General features: G+C 47.3%; 1 protein-coding gene across 3 annotated transcripts; it reads left to right on the top strand.

Annotated features, from left to right (window-relative positions):
- Positions 1–453: 453 nt before the first annotated feature.
- On the top strand, positions 454–27374 carry TFAP2B (transcription factor AP-2 beta; the record flags this gene model as incomplete). Of its 3 annotated transcripts, none has more annotated exons than XM_079934136.1 (8): positions 454–534; positions 4905–5363; positions 10155–10215; positions 17715–17934; positions 19473–19591; positions 21721–21862; positions 24740–24999; positions 27352–27374. In XM_079934136.1, the coding sequence occupies 8 exons, from the start codon at positions 454–456 to the stop codon at positions 27372–27374; spliced, it is 1365 nt and encodes a 454-aa protein (XP_079790262.1). The 3 variants fall into 3 exon arrangements, with proteins under 3 accessions (XP_079790262.1, XP_079790260.1, XP_079790261.1); XM_079934134.1 differs by lacking the exon at positions 27352–27374 and adding an exon at positions 3706–3732 and having other exon boundaries at positions 24740–25526; XM_079934135.1 differs by lacking the exon at positions 27352–27374 and having other exon boundaries at positions 24740–25526.
- Between the last annotated feature and the right edge of the window lie 503 nt (positions 27375–27877).

Below are 27877 nucleotides of genomic sequence, written 5' to 3'. Positions count from 1 at the left end.
GGGACTGTTGGCACCCTGGTTTCTCCTTATGAACTGTAAAGACTTTAGTCAGTGGCTACAATGATTCATCATTTTCAATATAGAGGTTTTTAAATGTCTATATTTGTATTAATCACACTGACCGACTCTCTCTCCTTTAAATGCATGTTCAGAGTCTGTAGGCTCTGTGTGACCCAGGGGTGCTTATATAACTAAATGTGGGTGTCTGGGTATAAATACGTCTTTATGATTTTTATAATATATATGTCTGTGGGTTGCATCTAACTCCTGTGTGTGTAATAATGTTTTTCTCTCAGCTGAGGCTTACTTCTCCAGCCTATTGTTTGAGACAACAGATATAAGTTGCGATGGGAGAGGAGCGTCGGATTTGGTGTGTATCCCCCATTTCCAATTATAGATGGATCATTACAGACAGCGGAGTCCTGAGAAGCCAGACATCTGCTCCTCACATGAATGCACTCACCTCCTAGAGACCCGGCTGCCATCATGCTCTGGAAGCTCGTGGAGAATGTCAAGTACGAAGATATCTATGAGGTGAGCCGACACCCCCGGTTGCATCTTAGAGCTTTGCAGATAGAGAATTTGAGCTTCTTGACACCCCCAACTCATCTATATTTTTAAGCTATTTGCTCGTAGGTTTCCGGTCGGTTTTCTCAGCTTTCTCCAACTTTTGGAAAAGCTGGCTTGGGGAAACTTCGCTATTCTGAAAAAGGACTTTAAAGATGGAAATCTGACTACTTTAACTTAGCGGATTTCTCTTTTTTTTGTTATTTTATTTTTCTTTCTTCGTCGCCCCCCCCCCTTTAGGATCTGATGGGGAACAGTGGTGCTAGTGAATGTGGGCAGAGAAAATAGAGACTGATAAAGGCAGAGGCTCTCCACGTTTTGAGTGTGGGAGAGAATTAGGTTTTCAAGACTACTTCGTAACAGATTCGAGCTTTTAATTTTTATTTTCAATAACATTTTTGAAATCGATAACCAACGGATCCCAGTAGAGGACGAAAATATAGAAGGAGGGAGGTCGACGGATAGACGGACAGATGGATAGATGGATGCAGAGACAGCACAAGCCAAGGAGCCGTAGCCGACAATTTTTTAATTTTCTTTTTTTCTCGTGTTTTGCTTCTTTGAGAGTCGGGGCGTCCAAACCACCCCATGTCTTGGCATTTTTAACGAAAATTTCTGCCCGGGTTGAGTGCGCACCATTCTTTACCGCTGAGGCCAGGGAGACTCGGGTGGAGATGCTGCCCGAAGCCAGGCGGGAGCCTGCCTCCCCGCGGGCGGGGCGCCCCGGCCGTGCGCTCGGGTCTCGGGCGCCGACGGAGCGGCGGGGCGGCGGGGCTGCGCGTGGGCCGGGCTGCCGGGCGGAGAGGGGACGGCGGCCCAGGACCGCGGAACTTCGCTCCGAGCTCACCAGCCTGGGAGTCCCCGAATTAGGCGTGAGGGGAAGCGGGGAAGCGAAGATTCCGAGGAGACGTCGAGGGAGGGAAGCGGGAAAGAAAAACTTGGCGGAAGGCGAAGAGAAAGGGGCAGAGGAGTAAGGGACGGGGAAGGTAGAAGCTGGCGAGCGGGCAGTAGTCGGAGGTCGGAAGGAGGGGAAGTCGGAGAGGGGAGGGAGGACGAGAAGCCAAGTCTCGGGCGATCGGCGCGGGAAGCGCTCGGTCGGACGAGGCGGTCGCGATGGGACGCAAAGAGGATGCCCAGCCCGCGGGGGGCACGCCATCCCGCCGGCTCCGGGAGGACTCCTGAAAGCCGGGCGGGGAGTCGCCTTGCGGACGCTAGAAACGGGCTCCTCCCGACGCCGCCGGCCCAGCCCCGCGACCCAGACTGCGGCTCCGCGGAGCCCGCGCGCGCCCCGCCGCTGCCCGGTTGCGTTTCGCAAGCAGCGCCCGGCGCCCGCGCCTGGAGCCTCCCAGCTCTGCCCAGCCCCGAATCCTGATTTTGGGGGGTGTGTGCGTGTGCGTGTGCGTGTGTGTGTGTGTGGGAGAGAGAGAGACACACAGAGAGAGAGAGAGAGAGAGAGAGAGAGAGAGAGAGAGGAGATTCGTCTTTCTGCGGAATGATGATTGGGGCTTTCCTTTCCTCTTTGTGGTTGTGTATTGACTGTAACGAAGAGCCGCGCCTCCGCCTGGTGGGGTTTGTTTCTGTTCAGCCTCCTCTTCCTTCTTTAACAGGCGGGATAATGCTCTAGTCGAAGGAGCTCGAACTGTCCTAAAGAATGTGAGCGCCCGAAGTGGGCTTGGCACGGGCGGGGAAGGGGCCACGGTGTAAATAGCTCAGGGTATACAGAGAGGGACTTCACTGGGTTCCGAAAAGTAAGCAGGATAAAACTCGTTCTAAGAGTCTGGAAGGTAGACTGGCTAAATGGGAAAGGAGGGAGGGAGAGAAGAAAGCAGGGAGGGAGGGAGGGAGGAAGAGGGAGGGGTGGAGTGGAAGAGGGAAAGAGGGCAGAATAAAGGGGGAGGGAGAGAGAAGAGTCACACACACACACACACACACACAGAGAGAGAGAGAGAGAGAGAGAGAGAGAGAGAGAGAGAGAGAAAATACTGCAGGTATTCCTATCTGCCTAATTTTTCTGCTCAAAAAATATAGGAGAACCCGCAGCCCGGTGGAAGGAGCCTATTTAAGTCGGGAGAAAGGTTGAACTTTAACAGAAATGGCAGTTAGGCCAGTTGAACGGGTTCCTGAAACATCCAAAAAGGTTTTCTGTTGCCCCTGGCTTTGCCTGGAAAGGATAAGTTTAGTGTACTTGAAGATTGATTGCATATATTTTAAATTGAAGTAAAAAAAAATCACAGACTGCAGGAGCACTAAAGAGGGAAAGGCTGCACGAGGGATGGAAAGCCCCCATCTCGCCCCTATCCTTTAATAAATAAGCATAATCTCCAGTATGCGTGAAAGTCTGCAAACGTCACTGTAAACAACCGGGCCCACCGGTTTACTTTGCTCTCCCCTCCAAAGGAGGAGGCAACGCCTTTTTATTTTGTTTTTTAATCTGCACAGGAAGCACCTAGGGCGATCCATTCTTCCCAGTAGGAAAGTCCCTCTCCAGGAACCAGGACACCTACGTTCTGCACAAGCCCCCAGCGATGCTCTCTCCCTCACCGCCTGGTCCAGGGGAGCAGGGGCTGCTTTACGCGCGTCCCCGGCTCAGTTAATTGAAGTTCTGCCTCTTTCCTGCTAAACTTTTTCCCCGGTCTGCCTTCGCCAGCCCCCTCGTCTGATTACATCTAGTAATTCTCCACTGAATGAACGTCATTTACAATAGTAGGGAGCTCTGCGCCCGCTGCTGCTTCACGCTCCATTTGTCCTCCATTCTCCCTTTAAAGTACTCGTGTAATATTAATAGTCATGAATATCAATTATTATGAGGAGGTGTAGGCAAGCGGAGGGAGGAAGGGGCGGCCGAGCAGTCTGAGCCCAGCTTCGGGCGGAAGAGGACTGCTTCTGGAGCCCCGCAGAACCGCAGAAGAAAAAAGCCAAAAAAACAGCAAGAGACCGATGAACAGCTCTGTGTGTGTGTGACAGGCGACGCCAATCTCGTTTGGTGGGGGGGGTAAATTTTTTTTTTTTTTTTTGATGGCTTGTCCTGGAAACACCTCAAGCTCGGCTCCTGTGTCCAGCTCGTTTCTCTGCTGGACTCCTTGATTTTTTTTTAAATCATTGTTTGATTTTGAGCAGTAACCAGGCTTTTTTTTCCAGATGTTAGTGCACACCTATTCGTCCATGGTGAGTCCGGATTCACGTTGTACCAGAATTGCATGCTCCCTCCTCTTACTGTCTCTCTGTCTCTGTCTCTTGTGTGTGCGTCTCACTCTCTCGTCTCTGTCTTCCTTCGAGCGCCTTTGGCTTGGTAATTTAGCACCATAATTGGACGAGGCTGCAGCTGCTTCTCTGCATTGTGTGTTCGTCTGAGCTCCATGAGTCAACTGGGGAGAGGGGGGAGGCCGAACAGAAAAACTTTTTGCCATTGCAGTTTGGAAATTTAGGTTATTATTTCTCCAAAAAGAACCATGGGGACTTTACCATGGCATTTCCACAGAGGAGAGGGAGAAACTCTCTCTCTCACACACACACACACACACACACACACACACACACACCTCCCCCCTCCCTTTTCACTGAGTTTAACACTCCACTTAAGACCAGCGCTAAGTTGTCTGGGCCTTTATTTGTTCTTTCCCCCCCCCTCCCAATCCCAGGTCCTTCATCTTCACTCCCTGGAGTAGGACAGCAATAGATATATTTAGAAAAGCAACCTTAGAAAAACTCCTGTGAACCACAGTTCAACTTTAACAGGGACTCAGGATATGATTTTGAATGAGATCCATTTCAATCAAACACTACATAAATTATTTAATTCCTCTTGGGGAGGGAGGGGGGACTGGAAACTCAGATCAGGCAGATTCCTGGGTCTCCTGGAACGATCAAGTCGTGTGGGGAGCTCCTGGTCAGCCGGCTGGGTTAGGAAGAGTAACAGCAAAGCCAATAGTATGAAGTTTTATTTGTCATGCTTTGGGCCTCTGGAAGAGTTAGGAAAAAATAGTTTAAAACACCCAGAAAAGCAAATACCCTATGTCAGACTCCTGTATTTTTCATTAGGGAATTGAGACTCTCCCCCCATACACACTGTTACTTTACCCTCACCCCTTTTGCCGGCTTTGCACCCCAACAGAGGGCTTAGATGTTGGTTAAGTGGGTGATTCTCCCCCTTTTCCCCCAAAGCCTCGCATTTGGAATTGCTGAAATCATGTACCCTCTGAGTCAGCTTGGGAGTCTGTTTCAGACTCTTGCGTCCCCTGTCTCGGGAAGAAGAAGATGCCGTAGGTGGGCTTCTCCATTTGTCGATTGTATTTTTTCCTCCCCTTCTCTCTCTCTCTCTTTCTCCTCTCCGCTCCCAGGACCGGCACGATGGCGTCCCGAGTCACAGCTCACGGCTCTCCCAGCTGGGCTCGGTGTCCCAAGGACCTTACTCCAGCGCTCCGCCGCTGTCCCACACGCCGTCGTCAGATTTCCAGCCACCCTACTTCCCGCCCCCCTACCAGCCGCTCCCCTACCACCAGAGCCAGGACCCCTACTCCCACGTCAACGACCCCTACTCCCTGAACCCCCTGCACCAGCCCCAGCAGCACCCCTGGGGGCAACGACAGCGGCAAGAAGTGGGTTCAGAAGCCGGCTCTCTCCTGCCCCAGCCTCGGGCCGCCCTGCCCCAGCTCTCGGGCCTCGACCCCCGGAGGGACTACCACTCGGTCCGCCGGCCGGACGTGCTCCTGCACTCAGCACACCACGGCCTGGACGCGGGCATGGGTGACAGCCTCTCGCTGCATGGTCTCGGCCACCCTGGGATGGAAGATGTCCAGGTAACGGCACACAAACAAACACACAGTAAACAAATAACAAATGCCCCGGGTGGGGGGGGACAGGCGGGGAGGGACAGCTGTGTCTCCTTTGGGGGAGGTAGTTTTCATCTTTAGAACAGCACCAGCTGGACACCACGTACATAACTGTGTGTATACGTGTATGGCTCTCTAGTGGCGATTTCTGGAGGTCTGATGATGAAAGCCAGAAGCACTAGAAATGAAAGAATGAAGAAGAAAAATATATGTGTGTTTGGCTAGTTTAGGATCATCAGAATCAAGGCTAGATGTTTTTGTCTTGCCTTAGCTGTGTGACTCCTTCTTGTTCTCTTGCGCTTCGTGCGAGCAAGCTGGGTGCCCTCCCCAACCCACCCGCTCTGCATGCCCAGTAGTGGGCCTGGGCCCCTGACAGGGCAGGTGGAGTCCTGACTGCCTGAAGCTACAGCATGGAGGTGCAGGGACCTCTATAGAGGTTCTTGCTGGATTTGCAAAGACTTTGTTAAGTGTGACAATGCACAGTGGAAGAAAAACGTGTGCTATTTTGTCCAAGCCAGGTCTTACTTTGAATGTCCCATAAGCTGTTGAACCCTTTTCCAAGATAACTGAGTTCCAGGGTCGTTATCTGAGAAATTGAAGATCTGTGAGGAGAGACCCAGAAAGTCATAATTCTGTTTGGGAATTCATGAGGACACATATGATTTTGGAGATTCTTTTCCCCCTATGGACCATTAAACGACTGTGGAGCAATGTTCTCCACATCCCTCTCCAGTCCTCCTTTCCACTAATACCCTCTCCCCAGTGTCACCACCCCAGTTGAAGAGACATCATATGTTTGTTTCTTAAAAGGCTCCAAACACTCCCCCACCCACTCACTATCCCATCTTCAATCTACACAATGGAGCCTGATTTGGTGGAGAATACTTGGTTAAACTAAACAAAGAAACATCAAAGAAATGATTTCTAAGATCTCTCTGGGTGATTCTGAGCAGGTCTCCTTTTCCTCCCTAATTTAAATAGTCTCCAGAAAAGATAAATATGGTAGAAAGGTATTCAATGGATCCTTCGGTCTCATTGGCATGGTTGTATATATTATGCATCATTATGGACATACCTCTGAAGAAAAGGAAAACAATATGGGAAAGGGAAAGGGTGCATGAGTCCTTCCTCTTTACCTTGCTGAAGAAAATGTATTTTGAACAGTTAAAATGTGGGGACAGAATTAAATGCTGTCTGTGTGTAGTCTATGATGGCTTACTGCTTTAAAGGAAATTCAGTTATTTAATATTTCCAAAAATGACAGAATCACCTGAGTTGTGGCTGGATTTACCCATAGTCATAAGAATGGTAGTTTTGTTGATTTAGCCGAGCTTAACTGTCCCTGTCTGGAGATAATGCTCATTTCAGAATATCATATGAGAAAGGAAATATTTAATCGTGTTTTTTTTTAATGCATTGGGGTAATATATGTCTGGGGGGAAAAGTTTTTAAATTAACCTTTCTGGGTACGGTTCAAAGTGCTAGATAATGAAAGTGGATCAACTCATCAGCATTGCTGTTGGCAATGCTGCACTGGCCGTGTCACCACACTCGGCAGGCCTAGTGGTTTAGGCGACGGAACCCAAGGATTGCGCCCAAAGAGGGAACAGATTTCTTTGGTTTTAGTTTTTTGTTTTTTGAAAGAGAGAATTGTGAGAGGTTTGGAGTGTTCGGTCAAATGCAAGGGACCAGAGAAAAACAGGGCCAGGTCGGTGTGCATTTGGGAGAGCACCCTTGTCCGAGTTGTGGCCGGAGCTTAGATCCGGGAGGTGGACAGAGCCCAGAGCAGAGACGGCGCAGGCCCAGGGCCCTCGCTGCTCCCCGCCCACCCCACCTCTCCCCGTTCCTCCCCAGATGCATCCCAGCAGGTCGCCTGGCGAGGTGGGGAGGCCCGCGGGACTTTCTCGGGTCGACCCTCACTGCAAGGGGTCGCGGGGGATACACTCTGCGCCCGTCCCAGGAGGGGAACTACAGGGGCTGGGGCGATCTCTGTCTCCGCCGTGATGACAGGCGTCCTGAGGCCGGGGTGTGGTTGACGTGACACGGGGCAGGTGACAAAGAAAGACAGGGGAAGAGATGGACCTAGGACCAGACCCTCGAATCCAGAGGCTCTGCCTCCTCCGTCCAGTCCCGGAGGATCCACTTCTGACTTAGGAATCTGGAACGCGGTGGGGGACGGCGGCTGAAGTTGCAGGAGCTGATGGCGGTTTCGGCGTTTCGCGTTTCCTGCAGCTACGGGACGCGTGGGCTGCGCCCCACCTGTCTGTAAAAGGGACCAGGGGTGCCTCAGCCTGGACCCCAGTCACTCGTTCCATCTCAAGGGCCTGTTGTGTGTGCTGGATCCTCCTCCCCCATCCAGCCGCGGATCAGGCAGATCCCAGGGCGCCGCCAGGCCGGGGGCCCTCACACCCAGCGGTGCTCACCTGGCCTACGGCTGGGGGGAGATGTTGTGTGACCCAGACACACGCGCGGGGCCACCGCCCCGACCGTGAGAGAAGCAAATGAGGAGAGCTAATTAACCAAATGCTTCTAATAATTTTTTAAATGAAACTATAAAACCCTGTCAATTTCTATTTCAATTTACTCACAGGGGCTATTAAGCCAGCAAATCGCTGCTTGGGTTCTGGGTATGCTACATTCTACCCATTGTGTGTGTGTGTGTGTGTGTGTGTGTGTGTGAGCGCGCACGTGGGGAGGGGCGGCTGTGCTTAAAAGTCAGAAAAACAGCATCAGAAAGAAAGAGAGCGTGAGGTGACAGCTAGTTTGGAGCTTGTTTAGTTGCTGTGAACACCTCTTTCCTTCTTCCGATCTTTGCTCTCTAACCTCTCATCACCTTTACTACCTAAGTGTAAACATATAAGGATGTTAAGTCAAAGCCCTTACACACACACACACACACACACACACACTCAAACACACCCTAGTGTCTTAAAGCAACCCCTGGTATCACTTTTAACTAAAGAAGTCTAGTAATTACGAGTCGGAGTCGTTTTTCTGAGCTTCCGCACGCAGTCCTAATTAAATCTTTACGATCCTCCCTGTGACGATTAAGCGCCAGCATGCTGCGTGAATATCCTGTACAAAAACCCAGCAGGCGTCCGTAATTAGATAGAAAATCAGACAAGAGCCTTCTCATTAACTACCACAACTACCCCACGTCGCTGATGAGGCGTATATACATATTTACGTACCGACGTGAGGGTGAGGTGTGGGCGCTCACGGTCCGGGGCCTGTGAGATCGCGGGTCTGCCCACCCACAGACACAGGCGAATATTTCTGTTCTGCGTGGACACGTCGCCACTGTAGACACGTGAGCACAAAAGGCGTGAATCGTGTGTGTGCGCGCCCGTGTGCTTGGTGGGGTCTGCTGGGAGTTCCGAACAAGTTACATGAAGCATTTTTCTTTTTTTTAAAGCTTTGTACTATTTCTTAAGTTGGAGATGGCATGTTGCAATATGGAAAATGGTCCTTACGGAGAATAACAATTTCCCCCATCTTTCTGAGAACAGAAGAGTGGCTACGAAAAACGAAAAGAAACAAATGAACATGACCCCTCCATGATTAGATCGTCTCGTTTCTAATGTGCTGCTTGTTTGGGGTACACAGTCTCTTCCTTGTGATGAACACACGCCCTGTCTGGGGACGCAGCTTGAGTGGGTGGGAAGTGCTGTCTAAACACAACCCCCCTTACAAGCCCTTTGCTTTTTACTCCTCTGTAGAGTGGGTGACAGATTAGTCCAAACGTAGATGCCTAAGGATCAAGGAAAGCAGCTGTACGTGGCAGAAAGGCCTAGCATTGATTTTCTCTTGGGAGTAGGGGGAGGGAATCTACTGCCTTTGGATGCCCTGGGATGCACGGCTAGAACCCTGTTCTGGTGCATCCTGACAGTAAGAATATCATTCTAACAGTTATTTCCCCTCTGAAATGCAGCCAACAACTAGGGTCGAAACTTTCCTTCTCTGGGATGAAAATGGCAAGGAAGGTGAATGTTCTTTGCCATTACCCAGGTGCTGACTGGGAGATCCTCCGTGTGTGTGTGTGTGTGTGTGTGTGTGTGTGTGTGTGTGTGTGTGTTGGTGTGTCTGTAGTTACTGCCTTTCTAACAGGTGTGCTTCTTGCTGGGTAGCAGAGGTGGCAGGGTTGGGAGGGGAGCAGATTGTGCAGGTCCCCCCAAGCGATTGTCCTGCGGCAGGAAGCTCACCCAGCACAGGGATGTGTGTGAACTGCAGTGGGTGTGCGGTCCTGACAGCCTGCAGACGTGTTCCTATGTGTTGCTGTTCGCATTCCATTCCAAATTGCTCAGACTTTAATTAAAATCCTATAACGTAAACTATTATGTATTTGTAAAATGACTCTGGGGTTAAATGCACTGGGATAGCATAGAAAACAGAAACTGCTCTGACTAATATTGGTGAAAATCTTTCAGTGCTGCTAGATTTTCACAACTCATAAGAGCAAATAATATAAAAGTTTATGTGTCTATGTAATATCTATGTTTAACGTAATAACTAAACCAATCCTGCATCCCAGATGTCTCTCACAGTTTCCTTTTTCCTCTTCTTCCATTGGAAGAATTTATAATTTGGGTGTATTTCATTTCTGTGTCCATTTGGAGGTAATAATGATAATAATAAAACCTCCCTTTGTGAATTAATATAAATGGAAATAACAGCAACTCCAGTTTGGAATGACATGATTTATGAGTGTGATTCTTTAATATCCAGTCGATTTGAATAGTGATGTTTTTATATTCACAGTCAGTTGAAGATGCCAATAACAGCGGCATGAATCTATTGGACCAGTCTGTCATAAAAAAAGGTATGGATTCTTCCCCCCGCAAAGTAAGAAAAGTTTCCTCTGCGTTCATGTCTTTATGATGAGTTTTCACTTTGAAGGATTTCATTATTTTATAAGACACAAATGTTTGTTCACAATTATAGCACAGCGACTATCTGGATGAAAATGCCTGTTGGGAAGAAGGAATGGGGGTGGGGGACCGCAGGGAGAAACCCGGATGAGAGAGACAGAGGAACAGAAACTATTGCCATTTTTCTCACAGTACCTTCGCTAGCAATTCTGGATACATTGTAAATAATTGAACTACCATCACGTATGGAACTGGCTGGGAGACACTGCTTTCAAAAATATGCTATAATTATTTCATTGATAACTGGAGTTTGTTGAGCTAAAAACCCTATGCCATTAGGGGTAGCTCCTTCTCTCTTGGCCTTTGTATTTGATTTTTGGGGTGGTAATTTTGTTCCTAGTTCTCTGTGTTTTATGAGTTGTTTCTTCAGATTTTTTTAAATTGTGCCAAATGTGTTGCTAAATATGCTCTTCCCGAGAAGCTGCGCCGGGCTCTGCACAGTTCTCAATCTTCCTACACATGCATTCATGATTTAGTGTGACTGTGGAATCACCCCATACTGTTAAAGGGCATGTGATATTAACAAATGTTTGCAGTCTCTTGTACAGCTGTAAGCAAAATAATTAACTAATTAAACTAATTAAATGTAATTACAATAACTCATTTCGGGCGTATTGCAGCTGCTTAATTTTTCCCCCCTCTTCTCTGACAGTCACTGAGAGAATGCCTGGCGATTAGGATGGCTGCCTGCCGAAAGGCCCCAATGTCACTCACATGCCACAAATTTAGGTGTTTGAATGTGTAAACAGTGCAATCTTTAATGATCACAAGAACTGGTATTTGGAGCTACAATTTTAACTACTGTAACTCTTTCTTATCGATGCTGGACAAGGCCTGTCCTTCTGTTTGGTGTCAACAATCCCTAGCTGCAGTCACTTCTGATTCCTTTGAGCCAGAGGACATTCACAAAAACAATTAAAAGAGAAAAAGATGCTTCAGAAAGTAATGCGGAATCAAGCCGGTAGAATAGGAGGGTTGTGAAGGAAGGATTCCAAACAGGGTGAGGTGTCCTCAATTTTCTTCTCTCACAAAAGCAGAAAAAGTCGCTTTGAGAGGTGGGAGGTGGGAGGCGGAAGCTGTCCCTGAAATGATGCCATTTGGCTTTGGAACGTAATATCCCCAAGAAGACTACTAGGGCTTGGGGCAAAACTATTTTAAGTGTTGCTCCAAACATCTCTCCTGCTCTTCTTCAGATAGTATCGTTTGGGTTTTTAATGCCGGGGTTTGGGTTTGCTGGGACACTCGGGCTCGTGCTTTGATTTGCAACTGCGCTGACAGCTCACTTTCACCATTTCCTCCTGGGTCTTCTCTTCTGGTTAATTGCTGGTTGATGGGAGGTGGGTATGGGGAGGAGGAGAGGCGCTTCTTCATTGGCTTTCTTGGTTTCTTTTCTGTTTTAGTTTCCCCGTCCCTTTTCATGGAAAGCTAGAACCCCTTAGCTCAGGGTTCTGTATCCTAGAAACAGCGTTGGGGCTGGCTGTAGGGCATGCCCAACTGATGACCAATCAGAAATGTTCTTAACAGCCAGGCCAATAAAAATATTTGGAACTTAGCTTACCTAACAAAATGGAGCTGAAAATATTCTTAGATGTGGGATGCTTTGGTTTCAGGGCTTGTATATGTTTGTCAGTGAAATGTGAATACGTATGTATATGGGTATCTCCAGGAATAAGAAGAGGAGAATGCTGACTGTCACTGGTTCTGTTCTGGAAACTCAGAGTACTTTTTATGGCCTCCAGAATCTTTTTTAAAAATGTGCAGCTTAAAGTGTCTAAGTGGCACCCCAGTCATTTTATTGATTTAGGGAGTGTGGTATGAATATAAAGTGTGAGGTCAATTCTATTATTTAATATTTCAAGTATTTGCTTTATTACATGATGAAAATATACTAATATATTTTTATCTTTAGAGAGCCATGGGCAAAAGAGGAATAAGTGGTTGATTTACTTTTCTAGATCACTGTGAATCACTTAAAATAAGGTTATGGGTTCATTAGCTCCTTCCCTGCCCTCTGGTCTCCTGTCTTTGCCCCTCCACCACATTTATAAGGGATGACTCCCAGAGATTAATTTCATAAAAGAGGAGGTGAGAACGTTTCCTGAACTAAATATTCTAAATTTCAACAACTGGCAAGGGACTAGGTTGCTTTATTTGTTTTCTAATGGGCTTTTAGAGAGATTTAAAAAATTCTGCCTTATGACTAAAAAAGGCAGCAACTGGCCCAGGTTTAGGTGTCTCTGCTTCTGTGTGATGTATTGAGGCGGAAGACTTAGACATACAGGATATATGTCTCTGTGTGTGTGTCTCTCTCTCTAATTATGGAAGGTCTCCCTCCTAAAATTTAACCAGTCCCATTTTCACCCGTGTTGATATCACCCCATAGATTGTAGGTGAGCTCTCTTGTTATGTTTGCTATCTGGGCTTAGCTGACATTTCTGAAGTAATTTAGTTAAGAGGAAATGAGTTGTTCCCAGTAGAGAGAGCAAACGAGTGGAGTGAAGGTAGCCAGCGTGATAAATGGCTCTTTCATTTGAAGATCTCCAGAGCTCGTTTACGGCTAATTTTCTGTATTGGCCCCCTTTGAGCTATTAATGCAGTCGGCAGGGACGGGGGCCCCTCTCCTCTTAGCTGCCCCATTAGAGCTCCCATTAAGCCAGCGAGTCTCAACTCCATGGCAGGAGTGGGGGGAGTAATGAAAGGTGCTTTTTAAACTCTCCTAATCTAAACCGGCAGAGGGTGGTTAATACGATTTGAAGGGGGCTGGTCCACGAGCAATCAATAAAGTAATAATGAGAAGGATTCGGTGCATTAACAGTCTAAAAATCAAACGAGACATTAAAAAATCATTCTTAACTCTCAGTTCCATTAAGATTAGGAATCTGGGCTGGGAGGGGACAGGGTGGTGCCCAGCTCACGTAAATGATCACTGCCACCATCCGACAGCCTAACCTAAAGGAGGCTCACCTAGGCTTTCAGAAAAAGTTTTGGGTGCAATTAGAGGCCAAGATGCAATCGGCTTGACACCTTAGGTAGCAGAAAAGATGCTGGGATTTCTTGGAAAGGCCAGAGTGGCTGGAGTCCAAGGTCCAAATGTTGTGACTGTGGGGCATTTTCATTGGTCTTGGGGATATCCTGTTTGGTTCGTTTCAGTCCAACCTCCTGTTCTCTCCCACTTTTTTCCCCGTTAGTCTGGCCCCTTCCCCACATAAGCACTTTGATTGGTGTGGATTTTCTCTGGGTGGGGGGAGATATGGAAATTGCCAATTTCAATTACAAGGGGTTCTGTTGGGATTCCTCCTTCTGGCCTAGGAGGTGAAAGCTCCCAGAATCTGTTGGAGCCTTTGAGAAGGGTATGAGTTTCCTCTCAAATGGAGAGGTTCACATTTCCAGAGCTGACTTGGATCCCAATTGGTATTTATTCAACTAGAGACTCTCAGTTTCCAGCCACCCAGGGAGTAATCAGAGTTCATAGAATTTCAAAGCTGGAAAGGTTAGACACTCTTCTCCAACTCTCATCCCCACCCCCCAGTGTGGAAACTGAGACAGAGAGAAGACAAATTATTTTCTCAAGGTCCCACACACCGAGTAAGTGATGGGACCTAACTCAGCCTCTTGAAGGCTTTGCCCCCAAAGGATGCCAACACTGGACGTTTTTTTTTTTTTAAGTTCCAGCTTTCTCTGTGGGAATCCTTTTATTTTTCTTTCCAGCATTTCAGTGCTCACATTTCTACCCATGCTCTTATATACACGTGGAATAACATTTAGCCAACAGGTAGATGAGAAACAATGCAAGTATGAGGAAAGCGGTGATCTGCTGGTAAGAAGTAATTATTTCAAGCAATGCTCTACCTCTTGTGGCTTCCTGGTGTAGTTTCCACATCTAAGTCCAGGTACATTACAGAGGGACTTATGCTTCAATCTATTAGATGGGTTCATTTCTTCCTTCTCTCCCACCAGCAGGTCAGACCCACAGAGGACCTGCCTCCAGTCAAACACAAAGATCTCAAAGCTGTGATTTCATACTTAAGTTTAAAGAGTAAGGATGAAGAGCTAACTTATTAACACTTGGGCTCTGTAGAGTCCACTAATGAATAAGATTTTCTCCAGTTTTCCTTCCTCTCTCTTAAATAAAACTCCAGTCCTTGTAATGAAATACTGATCATTTTTTAAACCTTTTTGTCTTTTCCTCCCATATAATGCAAGTTTAAAGAGAGGGGAGCAAATTTGGGAGGTGTTACGTCCAGAAGTTGGCCATGCTATCCAACTGAGAACTGAAGAAGAAAAAAAAACCTCTCAGTTTTAATGTATGCACAGAAAATTGTAAACATGTAAAGAACTGAAAGCTTCACGCTGAGTTTTGCTATGCTCCATTTCCTTACCATTTCCTGCTGTCGCTTTAAACCTATCTTAGTCATCTCTGGGTTCCGTGAGCAGGGCAGTGCACTCATAATTACTAACAAATCAACCGGGCCCTGTTGCTCCCTGGGTTTATTGATAAGCTGGAGGAAAGCAGAAGGGAAAAGACAAAGAGGATAAAATATGGGGTTAATCAGCTGAGGAAAGCATGTGTGACAGTGGTGGGGAAGGTAGATGCTAACAGTAGGATGGACTTAGAAAAGCACAGGGACAAGAAATATGTAAAGTCTAGTTTAGGGGACCAGTGCAAAGGCCCAGGTGGGAGAGAGGTTTAGAACCTGAGGACGGGAGAGTAGAGGGTGCAAACAAGATTGATACTTAAATTAGAAAATAGAAATATAACCTGAAGCACCTCTGCTCTAATAGTCTTGGTCTTTGAGGGGAAAAAACAACGCCACCCTCCTCTTCCCTCTCCCCCTAGACAGCAGAGTGCTGAGGGGAGCTGACTGCGTGGGTGATGTTTAGGTGATAATGTATATGCAAAAACGTACAGCCCTTGGGAGGGAGCGATATACATTCCCCAAAGGAAATTGCTCTTGTCTGGTAAATCAGGCAATTAACAATAGTGAAATTAGAGGGCAGGTTATAGAATGTCTCTATAGACCTAGGTTTTCAAGAGATTTGGCGCCTGGGACTGTGAAAAGCAGGTAGAATTCCAGTTCTCAGGAGATACTCAGTTATCCAGTCCGGGAAATAGGAACTGAACTTACTATTTTCAGCTTGGTGCTAAGGTGTAGGGCAAGCCATTAAAATATTCTTTCTAAATAGTGTTTACATTTTAAAATGTTGCTGAATATCCAAGATGAGATTTTTTTATACATTTTATTTCTGTAGTTCATACCATGTTAAAACTACAAAGGGCTGTCTATATTTTGGGCAAAAGTTTTTCCAGGGTTACCATGATTATATATTATTTGCTTATAGTGCTTGAATATGAATCCGAAATATAGAAATCAGGACTGCAGTGAAAAAGAAGACATATTAAAATAGATGTGGATATTGTGCAAGATAATTAAATGACAGGGTGTTCCCACCCCAATCACTGTTTTTTTAAGTAAGTCACTTAAATCCGTATTTTACCCAAATTTAATTAATGCACTTCAAGTTTGCATTGGTTCACTCTCAAATGAGAAGCACTTCACTGATGAGACTATGATCAGGAGAATCAGAAATAAGAAAGCCCCCTCTGTAACTCCCCACCACCACCGTGACAGGGCAGAAGATTCACTCTGGTACCTCACATCATTCATCTGCCCTGAGACAGACTCTGTAGACAGATCCAGAAATCCCAAAATGTCTACTAAGAAGTAGAAAAAGGGAATGCTTCAGTCTTCCCATCCACTCTCCTCAGAAGGCCCTTTCTGCAGGTGTTTGTAAAGGGCCAAATGCAATTCATAGTGAATAAAAGATCTGGGACCTACCTGGCTTTTAGGAGTCTCTAAATAATCATGGAGGTCTGAGTGCTAGGATCTGTGGTAGAGAGAATAAGCTGTTTCAAGAACCCTCAGGGTGGTTAGTCTGTTCTAGACAAGGGAGGTTATATAACTTATTTGGTGTGTGGGGTTCTAGGCTCCAGATGGTAGAAAGAGCATATCTTTCTCTTCCTAGAGTTATAGAATGAGACAGAGTCTTTATTAAAGAGGGGGAATGGAAGCATCCTTTTTCACGCCAGAAACATTACATAAATCCCCTGGACTGGTGATCATCAAATAGTGCTTGAGGGGCTTCAGATCCCAATGGAAGTAGCTAAGGTGTAGGGCAAGCCAGGAGGGGATGTTGCCTGCCCAGTGGCTTCTAGAGCCTGCAGAAGAAAAATGGGCATCAGCAGTGTAGAAGTCCAAGGGAAGGAGACTGTCAGGGAACTGGGAGGCTGACCTTTCACTGTTCCTCATTCCCAGCTCATTGCCAGCCTCTGGTTCTATCAAGCCCCGCCTCTTCCTGAGGTGCAGATGACACTGAAACACAATTAAACAGAAATACAGGCTGAAGAGACTGAATGCGGCTGGGTAGCAGTGGCAACCAGCTGTCAGCTCTTATTAACTTCCGCATAAAACATACCTTGAGTGCGGTTTGTTATCAATTACTTGCCGAAATGAAACAACTGGGGCAAGGCAAGACCGCTGCTCACATGAATTAGAGTGATTGGTTGATTGATCAGGGCACCTGTTGTAAATCATAACTGCTCCAAACAATCACCAGCCGGTGCTTTACATTAATTTGTAAACAAAATTCATGTCACCGCAGAATTGCTTTCACTGGAGAGGAGCATTTGGGTTCATTTCTAAACGAATCTGTTGTTAGGATGTTGGAAAGAATGGGATCCACTGTAGAGAAATGAGCAGCTCTTTGGGGCCCAACTTCCCTGTTTAATGGTATTATTACTTGGCTGTTCTTGGGCAGGGTGACAGATGATGCCCACCCTCCTGATCCTTGCCAGTGATGACCATAGATTTGTGTCCAATAGGAGAGGAGGGAAGGGTTCCCATAAAGACCATTGGTATTACTATTTTATATCATTGATGGGGGTGATCACCTTCAGGCTTCAGCACCAAATGTGATTATCAGGAGACAGATCAGGACACTAAGATTCAGAGAAGTTTAGTGAGATGTTTAAGGTCACACAGCCAGCACGTGATGGAATCGAATTTGCCAGGTTTCACAGCACAATCCAAACTCTCGGTTGCTTGTTTTTCTTGATTTGTGTAGTGAGCGGGACAGTGGCAAGCGACTCTCACATGTCCACACGCATGGGGTAAGTTTCCAGAGGAGTGATGGCTTTTGCATTTGTTTGTACACAGTGCTCTGAACGCACCGCAGTACCACGGGAACAAACACTTCCTCCTGCAGCTTTCCGCTTGGCTCCTGCCCTGTGGCCTCGCCCCTGCGCACTCAGCGACACATTCTATCGGCCGGTCACCAGCATCGAAACCCGGTCACCTTTATGGCATTTTTTTTTTTTTTTCTCCCTCTCTAGTTCCGGTTCCTCCCAAATCTGTGACTTCTCTGATGATGAATAAGGATGGCTTCCTGGGAGGCATGTCTGTCAACACCGGTGAGGTGTTTTGCTCGGTCCCCGGCCGTTTGTCTCTGCTCAGTTCAACTTCAAAATACAAAGTAACTGTGGGGGAAGTTCAGAGACGGCTGTCGCCCCCCGAATGCCTCAATGCGTCTCTCCTCGGCGGCGTCCTCAGAAGGTAACCCCCCGTATCGACCACTTTTGATACTGCGCGGTTGCCTAGCAACCGGATCCCTAAGTGCGTGCAGCTGCCGCCAAGGGCTCCGCGCACCCCCGTACGCTCCGCCTCGCCCTTCCGCTCACCTTGAGGGCTGGGAACCTTCCACTTTCACTGCCCGGCACCTGGCGCCCCTCTTCCCATCCCCAGGACCCTTCGGGGCATTCTCTACCTTGAATGGGACCCACAACCTAAACTTACCTAAAACAGGAGTTTCATGGAGCAACCCCTTTCGTACCTGCAATGTACTCTGATCTCTACTTTGTTTGAAAGTGCACTTGGCAGCCGACTAAGTTGGTCCAGTCCCACTAATGCATTGTGCCTCGCAGTTTGTAAAGCTCTGTTCTAGACTTGTGTGACTTCCTTTCTTCAGTACTACCACCAGTAATAACAATGACACCACTTTAGAAGTATTGACAATTATTCCTTGGGGCCATTCATATGCTCTCCGGTATTGGAGAAAGACAATCTTATAGACTCCTTGTGGAAACTGGGGAAGGAGGTGGCTTTTATCTTAAGATTCAACGCCTCCCCCAAAGTCCCTGCTAACGCCTGAACCCTTTGGTTAGTGTCCCTGATATGCAAGTGACATTGCATGAGATGAATTTTTCAAGTTAGCCTATCTTGGGGGTTGAAAGTCCCTTTCTTTCCTAAAAGTGGCTGGGTGAACAGTACAGCAAGAGAGGTCAGAGTAACTGTTTATTTCTTGTAGTTTTGCTCAGACCTTAGCACATAAAGGAGGGTCGTTGGGAAGCAGTAAGGGTGTGACCCACAGACTTTTCTCACTTTGAGTCCTTTTGCTCTGGTCTACTTTGTAGTTCAGTTTTCAACTGAGTCCTTTGAGCCCCACAATGTGGAAGTTTCTTTCAGTCACCCCTGGGCATTGATGGTGGGTGTATGAAACTTACTATGCGATTAAGTGAGGTAATCAATATAAAGTGCTTATCCCATAACTAAACTCTCTCTGATGCTAGTTTTAGTGTTATTATGATTACCATCGTCATTAGTGTCCTTCCCCCTTTAACCCAATTCCATTTTATAGCAACTCTTGACCTCTTCCTCTCAAAGCCCATCTGTTTCAGGCCAAGCCTTCTCCTTTCTGGACCACACAGTTCTTTCCCTTTTTCTGGCAAGGTTGTACTTGCCCGGTTTCTGCTCACCTCACTGGCTCCATGACAAGGAAAGAGCTGGGCTTGTGAATGTGCAACTTCTACCTTCTCTGGACCGACAACCTACACCCTAATTATTCCCATCTGGTATCTTTTTTTTTTTCTCACCAGATAAAAAAAGTAAACGACTCAATTTTTTTTTATGCTCTGTATTGCAGAAATTAAGCAAACCTCAGCAAACTATCAGCAAATAACCAAAAGGAAGAAAAAAAAAGTGCTAACCTCAAGTTAAAACCTCTTCAAGCTCCACTGGGCTTTAGATTGCTAAGTCTAAACTTTGTTTCAGGAACACTCTGAGGTTAATCAGAATGTTAATTCTTGCAATTTCAGAGCCAAATCGAAAAATGGGGGGAGATCTTTGCGAGAAAGGCTAGAAAAAATCGGTTTGAATTTACCCGCGGGCAGGCGCAAGGCAGCAAATGTCACGTTACTCACCTCCCTGGTGGAAGGTAAGCAAGACGTTTGGCCATTTCACGAAGTGGTGGAGCTTAACTGTCGGCTGAAGGCTGACATTTTACATGTTTTATGATTAACTGGAAATCATTGCAATTGTTGTGCCCTTTTGAGTTGGATGTCAAGCGATTGCTTGAGAGAAGTTCAAAGGTCCTTTTACTTAGAGGGAGCTGCAATTGTCCAGAGGCCAAGGGACAATGCAAGGGTCCCTGAGCTCTGGAGAGTGCTCAGGTCTAGTCTCCAAGCCAGTGTAGGGGTCGTCTCTGCCGCCAGGTGCAGGACATGGTGCCTGAAACACCCTCTGTATGAACTCCTGCAACAGTAACTCTGTAAGAAGCAATGCACTCTACACCCCTTCTCCTTCCCAGATTTTACCTCTGAGTCGTCAGTAGTAGAAAACACAGTCGATTTATGAAACTATTATTGCATTCATGACCTCTAATGGTTATTTTAAAACTCGTGTCACTCTCAGGGCCCCTATCTCCTGCTGATTACCTGGGACTTATTGTTATTGAAATACAGCTTTATAAGATCAGTGACCTAGGAAAAATATGGGGTGGGGAGTGAGGAAACATGGAGCGGAGTCGTGTATGATCTTCAGCTGTGAATTTAAAGGCCCATACTTATAACAAACACACTCTAATTTGCTCATCATTTTGGGATTGCGGATGATATTTATGGTATGTAATAAACAGGATCTTCTCCACAGTCTAGAACAAGAGGATCTGCATTGAATCTGTGGGATGTGGAAGGGATAGGAAATAGAGCCAGATGGACCTAATGGAGGAAGTTGTAGAATTTTCTCTAGAGTCTAACATGTAGGTCTTGCTTTTTTCTTCTATTTTTATGGATGTGATATTATGACACTCCTGTGGGGAATTAGTTTTTAGAGGAGGGGATCTTAGAATATTTAGGCAGCAACCATAAAGTCATCACATTTACAGGCAATGCACTTTGCTATCTTTAAGGCAAAGTTGCCTGGCCCACACTTACCCCCAGGGACAGCGGTCACTAAATTTCTAGACCACGTTTATTAGTGGTTGACTTTTAGCCTGGGGGTTTTACTTTTTGCCCTTTAAGGCATTGCTAATATCACAATCTTCATTTTGAAAAGCAGTCAAAGTAATTTCAGCCCAAGACGGATTTAGGTGGAAAAGGAAGGAAACTGGAAAACGCACTGAAATGCCAATATTCATTTGGCAGTTTTTCAGTGTTGTGAGTTGTTGTAAGCACTGTACCTGAAGTCTTTGGTTACTATGCTAATGATGATTAAAAGTAAGTCATGCTCCTTAAAATAACGTAGCTATGGGATAATTCAACATATCTCTTTTTCATGTCGGGATCTTCCCTTGAACCCTGAAGTGTGTGCTTTAAAGGGCAATAATGCTTTATTCGAAAGGGGCTTCCACATAAGTTAAGGAATCTTTCAGCTGTCCAGGTTTTCTATAGCTGCTGTGTCACCTTTGTGCAGTAGAAAGTCCTTAAGTAAGAGAATGATGGCAGGAACCTCTGAAGAGGAGAAACCTGAAACCTAACTGGCAGGAAACTGACAAGGAGATTAAATATTTCATTGCCGGATAGAAACGGATCCATATACGATTTACATGTTCTTTAATATATGTGGACATAGACACACAGGGATCTATATTTGTATATATTAGTTATTATAGGAAGATACAAAAGATAGGAAGACTTTTAAATTTTATTTAAAGCAGGTATAACAGATGCTTTAAAAAAGAAAGGGGGAATCTGGCTTGACAATCCAGCTCACTGTCTATCTAGGTGCAATTGTAAGGTGGTTCCTGAATGCCTGCCCATCTTTCCCTTAAGACAAAGCATGGGGTGTGGGAGACCTGAAGCTGTTCAGGGGATGTCTAGCTAGGACTTGGCTGGAAGGATGATCAGGGAGAGGCTGGAAAGAGCGGCAGGAACAAAGTTTGTTCCATCAACGTCAGTTACAGTCTGAGAACCATGTTTAGTTTGGGCATCTGTCTCATCTTTGCTATTAACCCTTAACAGTTGGCCTCCTTTGTAAATAATAACAGAATTGACCAGGGAACGCCTCCTGCCCTTGGGATGGTCACGGACTGGGTGCTGATTATTTCCTCTGCGGTTGTCTTTTCAGGAGAGGCTGTTCACTTAGCTCGGGATTTTGGGTACATTTGTGAAACGGAGTTTCCCGCCAAAGCTGTTTCTGAGTATTTGAACCGGCAGCACACGGACCCCAGTGACCTGCACTCCCGGAAGAATATGCTGCTGGCCACCAAGTGAGTGTCCTGGACTCGTGGTCCTCATCCCAGACTCCCAACCTGCGGAGCCGCCTCGCTTGGGAGGAGGCGGTGGGAGCGGCAGCGCAGACTTCCTCGGTGGGGCAGGGAAGCAGCTCAGTGGTGGAAAGCCCGTGGATGGCTGGCTAGGGAACCCTCCCATCTCCGCCCCCCTCCGCACCCACCCCTCAGCGTTGATTATGGGCTTCGTATTTGTGTGTTTTCTCTATTTCCTAGTTTCTGAGAGGGATGGCATTATTAATCCGAATCCAGGCTTTTTACAATTCACATCCCCAACCCTGGGGATGGCAGGCAGACCTTTTCCGGTTGGGTCCCTGTTCCAGTTCTTTCCGGCATCCCTGGATGCATATCTCTCCGTGGGGTCCGCATCTCCCTGTCTTATCCACACAGCCACGCGTGCTCGCTCAGGGTGTCTATATGTCACCCACGTTCACCCATCTCTACCCGCAGCTCTAATTACTCTCTTTCCAACGTTGCTGTTTGGCATCTTCCACAGACGTAAAATTTACTACAACTCCAGAGGGGAAAATAGTAAATCTTTGGCTAAATTTAGGTCTAGCGCTCATTTGAACTTTTACAGTGGGTTTTCTATTTATTTGATTTACTCCTGTCTTTGGCTTCGATGTCATATGGCTGGTGTTTTATGGCCGGCTCAGGCCTGCAGTGGGTGGCGCTGCGTGCGCCAACACGTTTCTCTCGCAGGCGCGGCCCAAACAGCGGCGCTCATTTATTTAGTGCTGGAGGACGCGGTTTGTTCCGTTGACAGCGTAATTTAAAGAAATATATGGAGGGCTGAAAAATCATTTGCTCAAATTTGTCCAGATGTTTTTGAGACGTGATTGGAATTTGATTGCCCCTTTCCGCAGGGTCAAAAAATATTAATGTCCCAGAACTTTAATTGCTTACAGACCCTGGTTTGGGCTTTGAAGATTTAAAATGTTTGACTCTAAGCATTTGTTCTCCTCAGTTCAGCATTTCCTTTTTGGCACTTTGGTAATGAGTACAAACTTCAGGAAAGCCTTTAACCATCTCTTCCAACGATCAAAACCTGGCACCCACCGTCTTTGTAGAAGGCTTTCCTCTGATGTACCAACTAGCAATATAATAGATCTTTATCAGTAAATCGCCCTCTTACCCCTTGCCCTGGTGGCTAGTGGCAGGGGAACTGTTGGTGCTTTATAAAAGAGTAAAGGTACTTTGGGGAAAAAATAAAACTAAAGTGGCTAAATTAGATGACAGGATTCCACAAACAACTCTGTGGTTTCCCTAAGGAGTGCTTGTGGCTTCTCTTAAGACCAGCACTTCTTAACCTGGGGGGAGTATCAGAATCAGCTGGGGAGCATTTTCAAGATAATTATTTGTGGACCTAGCCCCAGGCTCCCTGAGTGGGAATCAGTGAGGGTGGAGGCCTGGATGTGTGTATCTGAACCCCACAGATGATCCTGAGGTATGTCTGACTTAAGAACTGCCCTATTTAGGTCAGAACTGTTACCCGTTTCTTCCTGGTTGGGAGGATGTATGTATGCATTTCGAACAGAGAAACGAGTAGTGAGAGAATTCCTGGTAGTGTCCTCTACCCATCAGCCTTAAAACCAAACACCTTTTCTGGCTGCTGCAGGTTGGGGAGGAGGTATTCCCCATCTAATTTGGCCATTTCTCCTCCCGGGAGTAATCCCCTGGGAAAAGGTGCCCCAGGGTCACTGACGTGGGCCTCCAGGTATCTGCCCTATTCACCTGTTGGCCAGGCCAGGTGTCACCAAGTGTCAGACTGTCCCAGGGAGGCCTGTGATTGGCGTTCTGTAGTTTTTCTTTTCTCACCACCCTGGAGACCAGGTGGAGGCAGGCTGGCAGAAGTCTGCCAGCCTGTGAAAGGCTATGACCTTTGGGATGCCATACCTCTGACCACAAGGTGAACCGAGCCACTGGACCTTCAGGGCTAAAATCCTTTTGTCCACCTCCTATATTAAAATTTTCTCAAATAAGTTTAGTCCATAGTTAGGCACGCAGGATTTCTAAGGCTGGGAGATTCCTCTAAATTGTCAGTGCCTTGAAATAAAAACCTTCAACGATAAAAATCTACCCTCCCTGGAGTCTTAACCATCTACCTTTAGGTTTTATTTAAACAATGTGGGAATCCTTTTATATGGACAACAATATTGTTGTACAAAGATCTTCAGTAGCCTGTACTTTAAAAGAAAGGGAAAAAGGGGTGGTGGTGGTGGGAATACTTCCCTTCTCACATGCTGCAGGTAAACAGCTTTCTGCTTTGAATGGAATCGGCATTCTCTCCTGGAATAAACAGTTGCTTGCCCTGGGCCACGCAAGGCTCCAGCAATCTGCTTCTGTGCCAGGGACAGGCTTGTGGCCCAGGGCCCTAACTCCTTCCCGGCTTTTTGAGTCTGATCACCAAGAGGTTGGAGAGGCAGGGGAGAGGAGGGGGAAAGGGCTTTTAGAGGAACTGTCAGGTAAGAGCTAAAAGTTACTGAAGATTGCAAATCAAACGCTAAAGCCTATAGCACATTTCCCAAAGCAGGGTTTATGCAGTCCTGGAATGAAGGGGGAAAGACGGGCAGGGGGCGGGGGGAGAGGCCAGGCTTTGGGATGGAAGGGGTGCCTAAAATCCCCACCCCCGCTTTCCTTCCAGTCCCAGCTGCTCTAGAAGGGAGAACGCTGGGAAAGGAAACAGAGCGGAATCGCCCACATTAGCCTCGCTCTCCGGCTCTCCCGTGACTGGGCGCCCCTGGGCTCTTGTGAGCGTCTCCTTTAGAATGTCAATGACAACGACACTGAGGGTGGTTTTTTGTTGTTGTTGTTTTGCTTTCTTATTGTTGTTGTTCCTCTCCCGCCCCTTTGCAGGCAACTTTGTAAAGAATTTACAGATCTGCTCGCTCAGGACCGGACGCCGATCGGAAACAGCCGGCCCAGCCCCATCCTGGAGCCGGGGATCCAGAGCTGCCTCACGCACTTCAGCCTCATCACGCACGGCTTCGGCGCCCCCGCCATTTGCGCCGCGCTCACGGCCCTGCAGAACTATCTCACCGAGGCGCTCAAAGGCATGGACAAGATGTTCTTGAACAACACCACCACTAACAGGCACACGTCTGGGGAAGGCCCAGGTAGTAAAACTGGCGACAAGGAGGAGAAACACAGGAAATGAAAAATTAAAAAAAAAAAAAAGGAAAAATGTTTTAAATACAAAAGGAAAACAGAAAAAAATTTTAATTTTAGCTCTAAAAATATTGGATTGGCTTTGGAAGAATTATATTAGGTAGAATACACATACAATCAAAGTTAAAAAAAAAAACAAAGCTAAATAACTTAAAAAAAAAAAAAACTTGAGGCGTACCACGGAGCAACAGTATCGGTTCTCAGTGTCTATTTCAAGATACACTTGGAGACAACCGTCCGGATTTTCCACTTCGGTTCTTTCGAGCTTAGTAATACTGATAATAAAAAGAAAACCATGATTTTTTTTTCCCTTTGGAAAATAAACATAAGACTAAACGTGAGAAAACTCTAACTTATTGGAAGAAAATCGGAGAAACCGTGTCGGTGTCAGTGCTTTGAGAGCTGGTTGACTGAGACGCACGAACTTTTTAAATTTTTAATATATTTTTAGGAAACTCTCTGGCAGTCCCCGCCCTTCCACCTCACCTCGCCCCTCTCCCAGCCACCCTTTTTCTACGTTGCCCTCCCTCCCTCCGGCTGTCACGGGAATCTTCCGGGATGAAAAGGCGTGTGGTTAGCCCTCTGGTGCGCTGTTGTGGTCCCCTTGGTGACCCCGCCCCCGCCCCGCCCTGTGTCCTTAACTCAAGGGGGCCCAACTCCGGCCCGTTTGCTTAATTAGGGAGGGCGAGGGCGGGCGGGGCGGGAGGCCCGCGGGGACGCAGGCGGTGGCTGCAGCTCTCGGGCCGGCTGGCCGAGGAGAGGCTCCCGCGGCCCGGCCGAGGAAAATCCGGACCAATAAGTTGATTCAGACTCCTCATCAGTTCTTTTCCGAAACGTTACTAGTTCCCAGCCTTGCCAGCATCTGCCTACAGAGCATCTTGCATTTGTTATCATATGTGTCATCTACCGATTTTAAGAACAATAGTAAAACCCAAACACAATATGAATACGTTGATTAGTATGTAATTCCTTCGGAGGGGTATGTACCATTTCATTCTCTTCTGTTTTCCAAAGCTTTGCCCGCATGGTTTATGAGCTTCTTCAAAGAGGACTTGGGCTTCCTACACAATCTATAAGGTACAGAGAAAAAAAAAATTCCGATCCCTTTTTAATCACAGCCTGTGTGTCAGAATTCTGCAGGTGCACTTCTTTAAAGAAGCTCAAAGGGAATAATTTAGAAAGTGGCCAATAAGAGATTGAAGCAGCTTTGAGTCTAGTTGCTAACAGATACCTCAACACAGAATTCCGGGGAAGTGGGGAGCTGCTAAATGAATTTTAGGGGAGAGGAGTAAGTGTTCTTGGAGCCCAATATTTTAACATTATTGCCTTGCCTTTAAAGCGGATTCCATTTCCTTGGGCTCTTTGGTGATTGTGGGGAAAGCAGCAGCTTTGCTAGTGGTCGAGTGGTCGCGGGGAGGGGGGTGGTGCAAGCTCCCGTGTTTCAGCAACAACTGCTTTCTTACAAGATGCTTTATGAATGAGGCGTTTTTTCCCCTCCCAGACGTGCACTTGTTTTTGGCAATAATGGTAAAATAATGCAAAGTGAAAGGAGATGTATTTCAGCTTTGAATGGTACTGTCTGGATACACTGGGACTATTCCCAGTGGATAAAGTTTCATACATTTAATATCTCTCACTTCTGGCAGCCCTGCTCCTTTCTTGGGCTTCACCTGAGCATTATCTTGAAATAAGATCTGAAACCCATTGTTCCCACCATCCCCAAAGCAGTGGGAAATCCCCAGGGGCGAAGGAGTGGATGACCTAGGTCTCTAAATAGAGTGTGCATGGACGCATCTCTTTAAACAAAGTAGGCATTAGGACCTTTGCAGCATCCCTTGAATATAAAGATCCAGAGGTTTGTTCTGCAGGATTTACAGTTAGGACCCACGGGGACTCTCAGGTCTGCTGCCCCATGGGCCTTGGCCTGGGGAGGAGGGAGGTTAGAGGGTCGGATTTAGGAACCTGCTGAGTTTTGCACTGACATTTTAATGGGGGGGGGCTGAGTTAGGGAGCTGGTTTCGGACCACCAGGAGGGCCCAAGCAATGGCTGATGTCAGACCCCAGCCCATCCACGTCAGCTTCTTTGGGGGCTTCTGGGTGTTCAGGGCTCAGCCATAGATGAGTTGACAGGAGTGCAAAGGCCGGGAACTAGACCTCAGGGAGCGTGTAGACACTCCATCTCTTCCCAGCTCAGAAGCCTGCGCCTTTGTCCGAGGGCCTGGCCGCTTGCATTAGACGTATTCTGATTGCCAAAGGCCGGGAGAAACCGCACTGAAAACCATCGTCTCCTTTCCTTGCAGGGCAACGCGCCCCACGCGTGTGACGTGCGAGAGACGCGATGGACGCGCCTTGCTCTTACTGTGCAGGTCCCGAGAGCGTGGGGGCCACTCGCGCCCAGTCGTGTTGAGGACATAGAATCAGCCGCTGGAGGGGCCACGGGCCGCGCGGGCCCTTCCCGCTCTCGGTCTCACCCTAAGGGCTAAGGCGACCGAGAAAGCCCGGTGCTCCAGTAGGTAATGGGGCGGCGCCCCGCGGGCTGCAGGCGGGAGGGGTCTCAGCGCTGCCCGAGCCCCTTGCTGCCAGCGGCCGCCCCGGGCGCGTGCTTCCCGAGGGCGAGTGGCCTAGAAATGTCCAGGGGATCGGAAGCTTCCCCCGCCTTTGCCGGTACGAAATCTCTCCACCCTCAGGCTCCCAAAGGCGGGTGATGGGGTAGGAATTGTCTTACTGGGCTACGTAGGCTCCTTCGTCGCCCTTCGCCCTCCTCCGGGCGTTCCTTTGGCGCCCGGGCTGAGCAGAGCGCTTAGCATCTCTCCCCCGCACCCCGCC

This window comes from Stenella coeruleoalba, assembly GCF_951394435.1.
Source record: "Stenella coeruleoalba genome assembly, chromosome: 10".
Taxonomy (NCBI): Eukaryota; Metazoa; Chordata; class Mammalia; order Artiodactyla; family Delphinidae; genus Stenella; species Stenella coeruleoalba.
The sequence above is the reverse complement of the archived record's forward strand: the minus strand, read 5'-3'. Positions and strand labels throughout refer to the sequence as shown.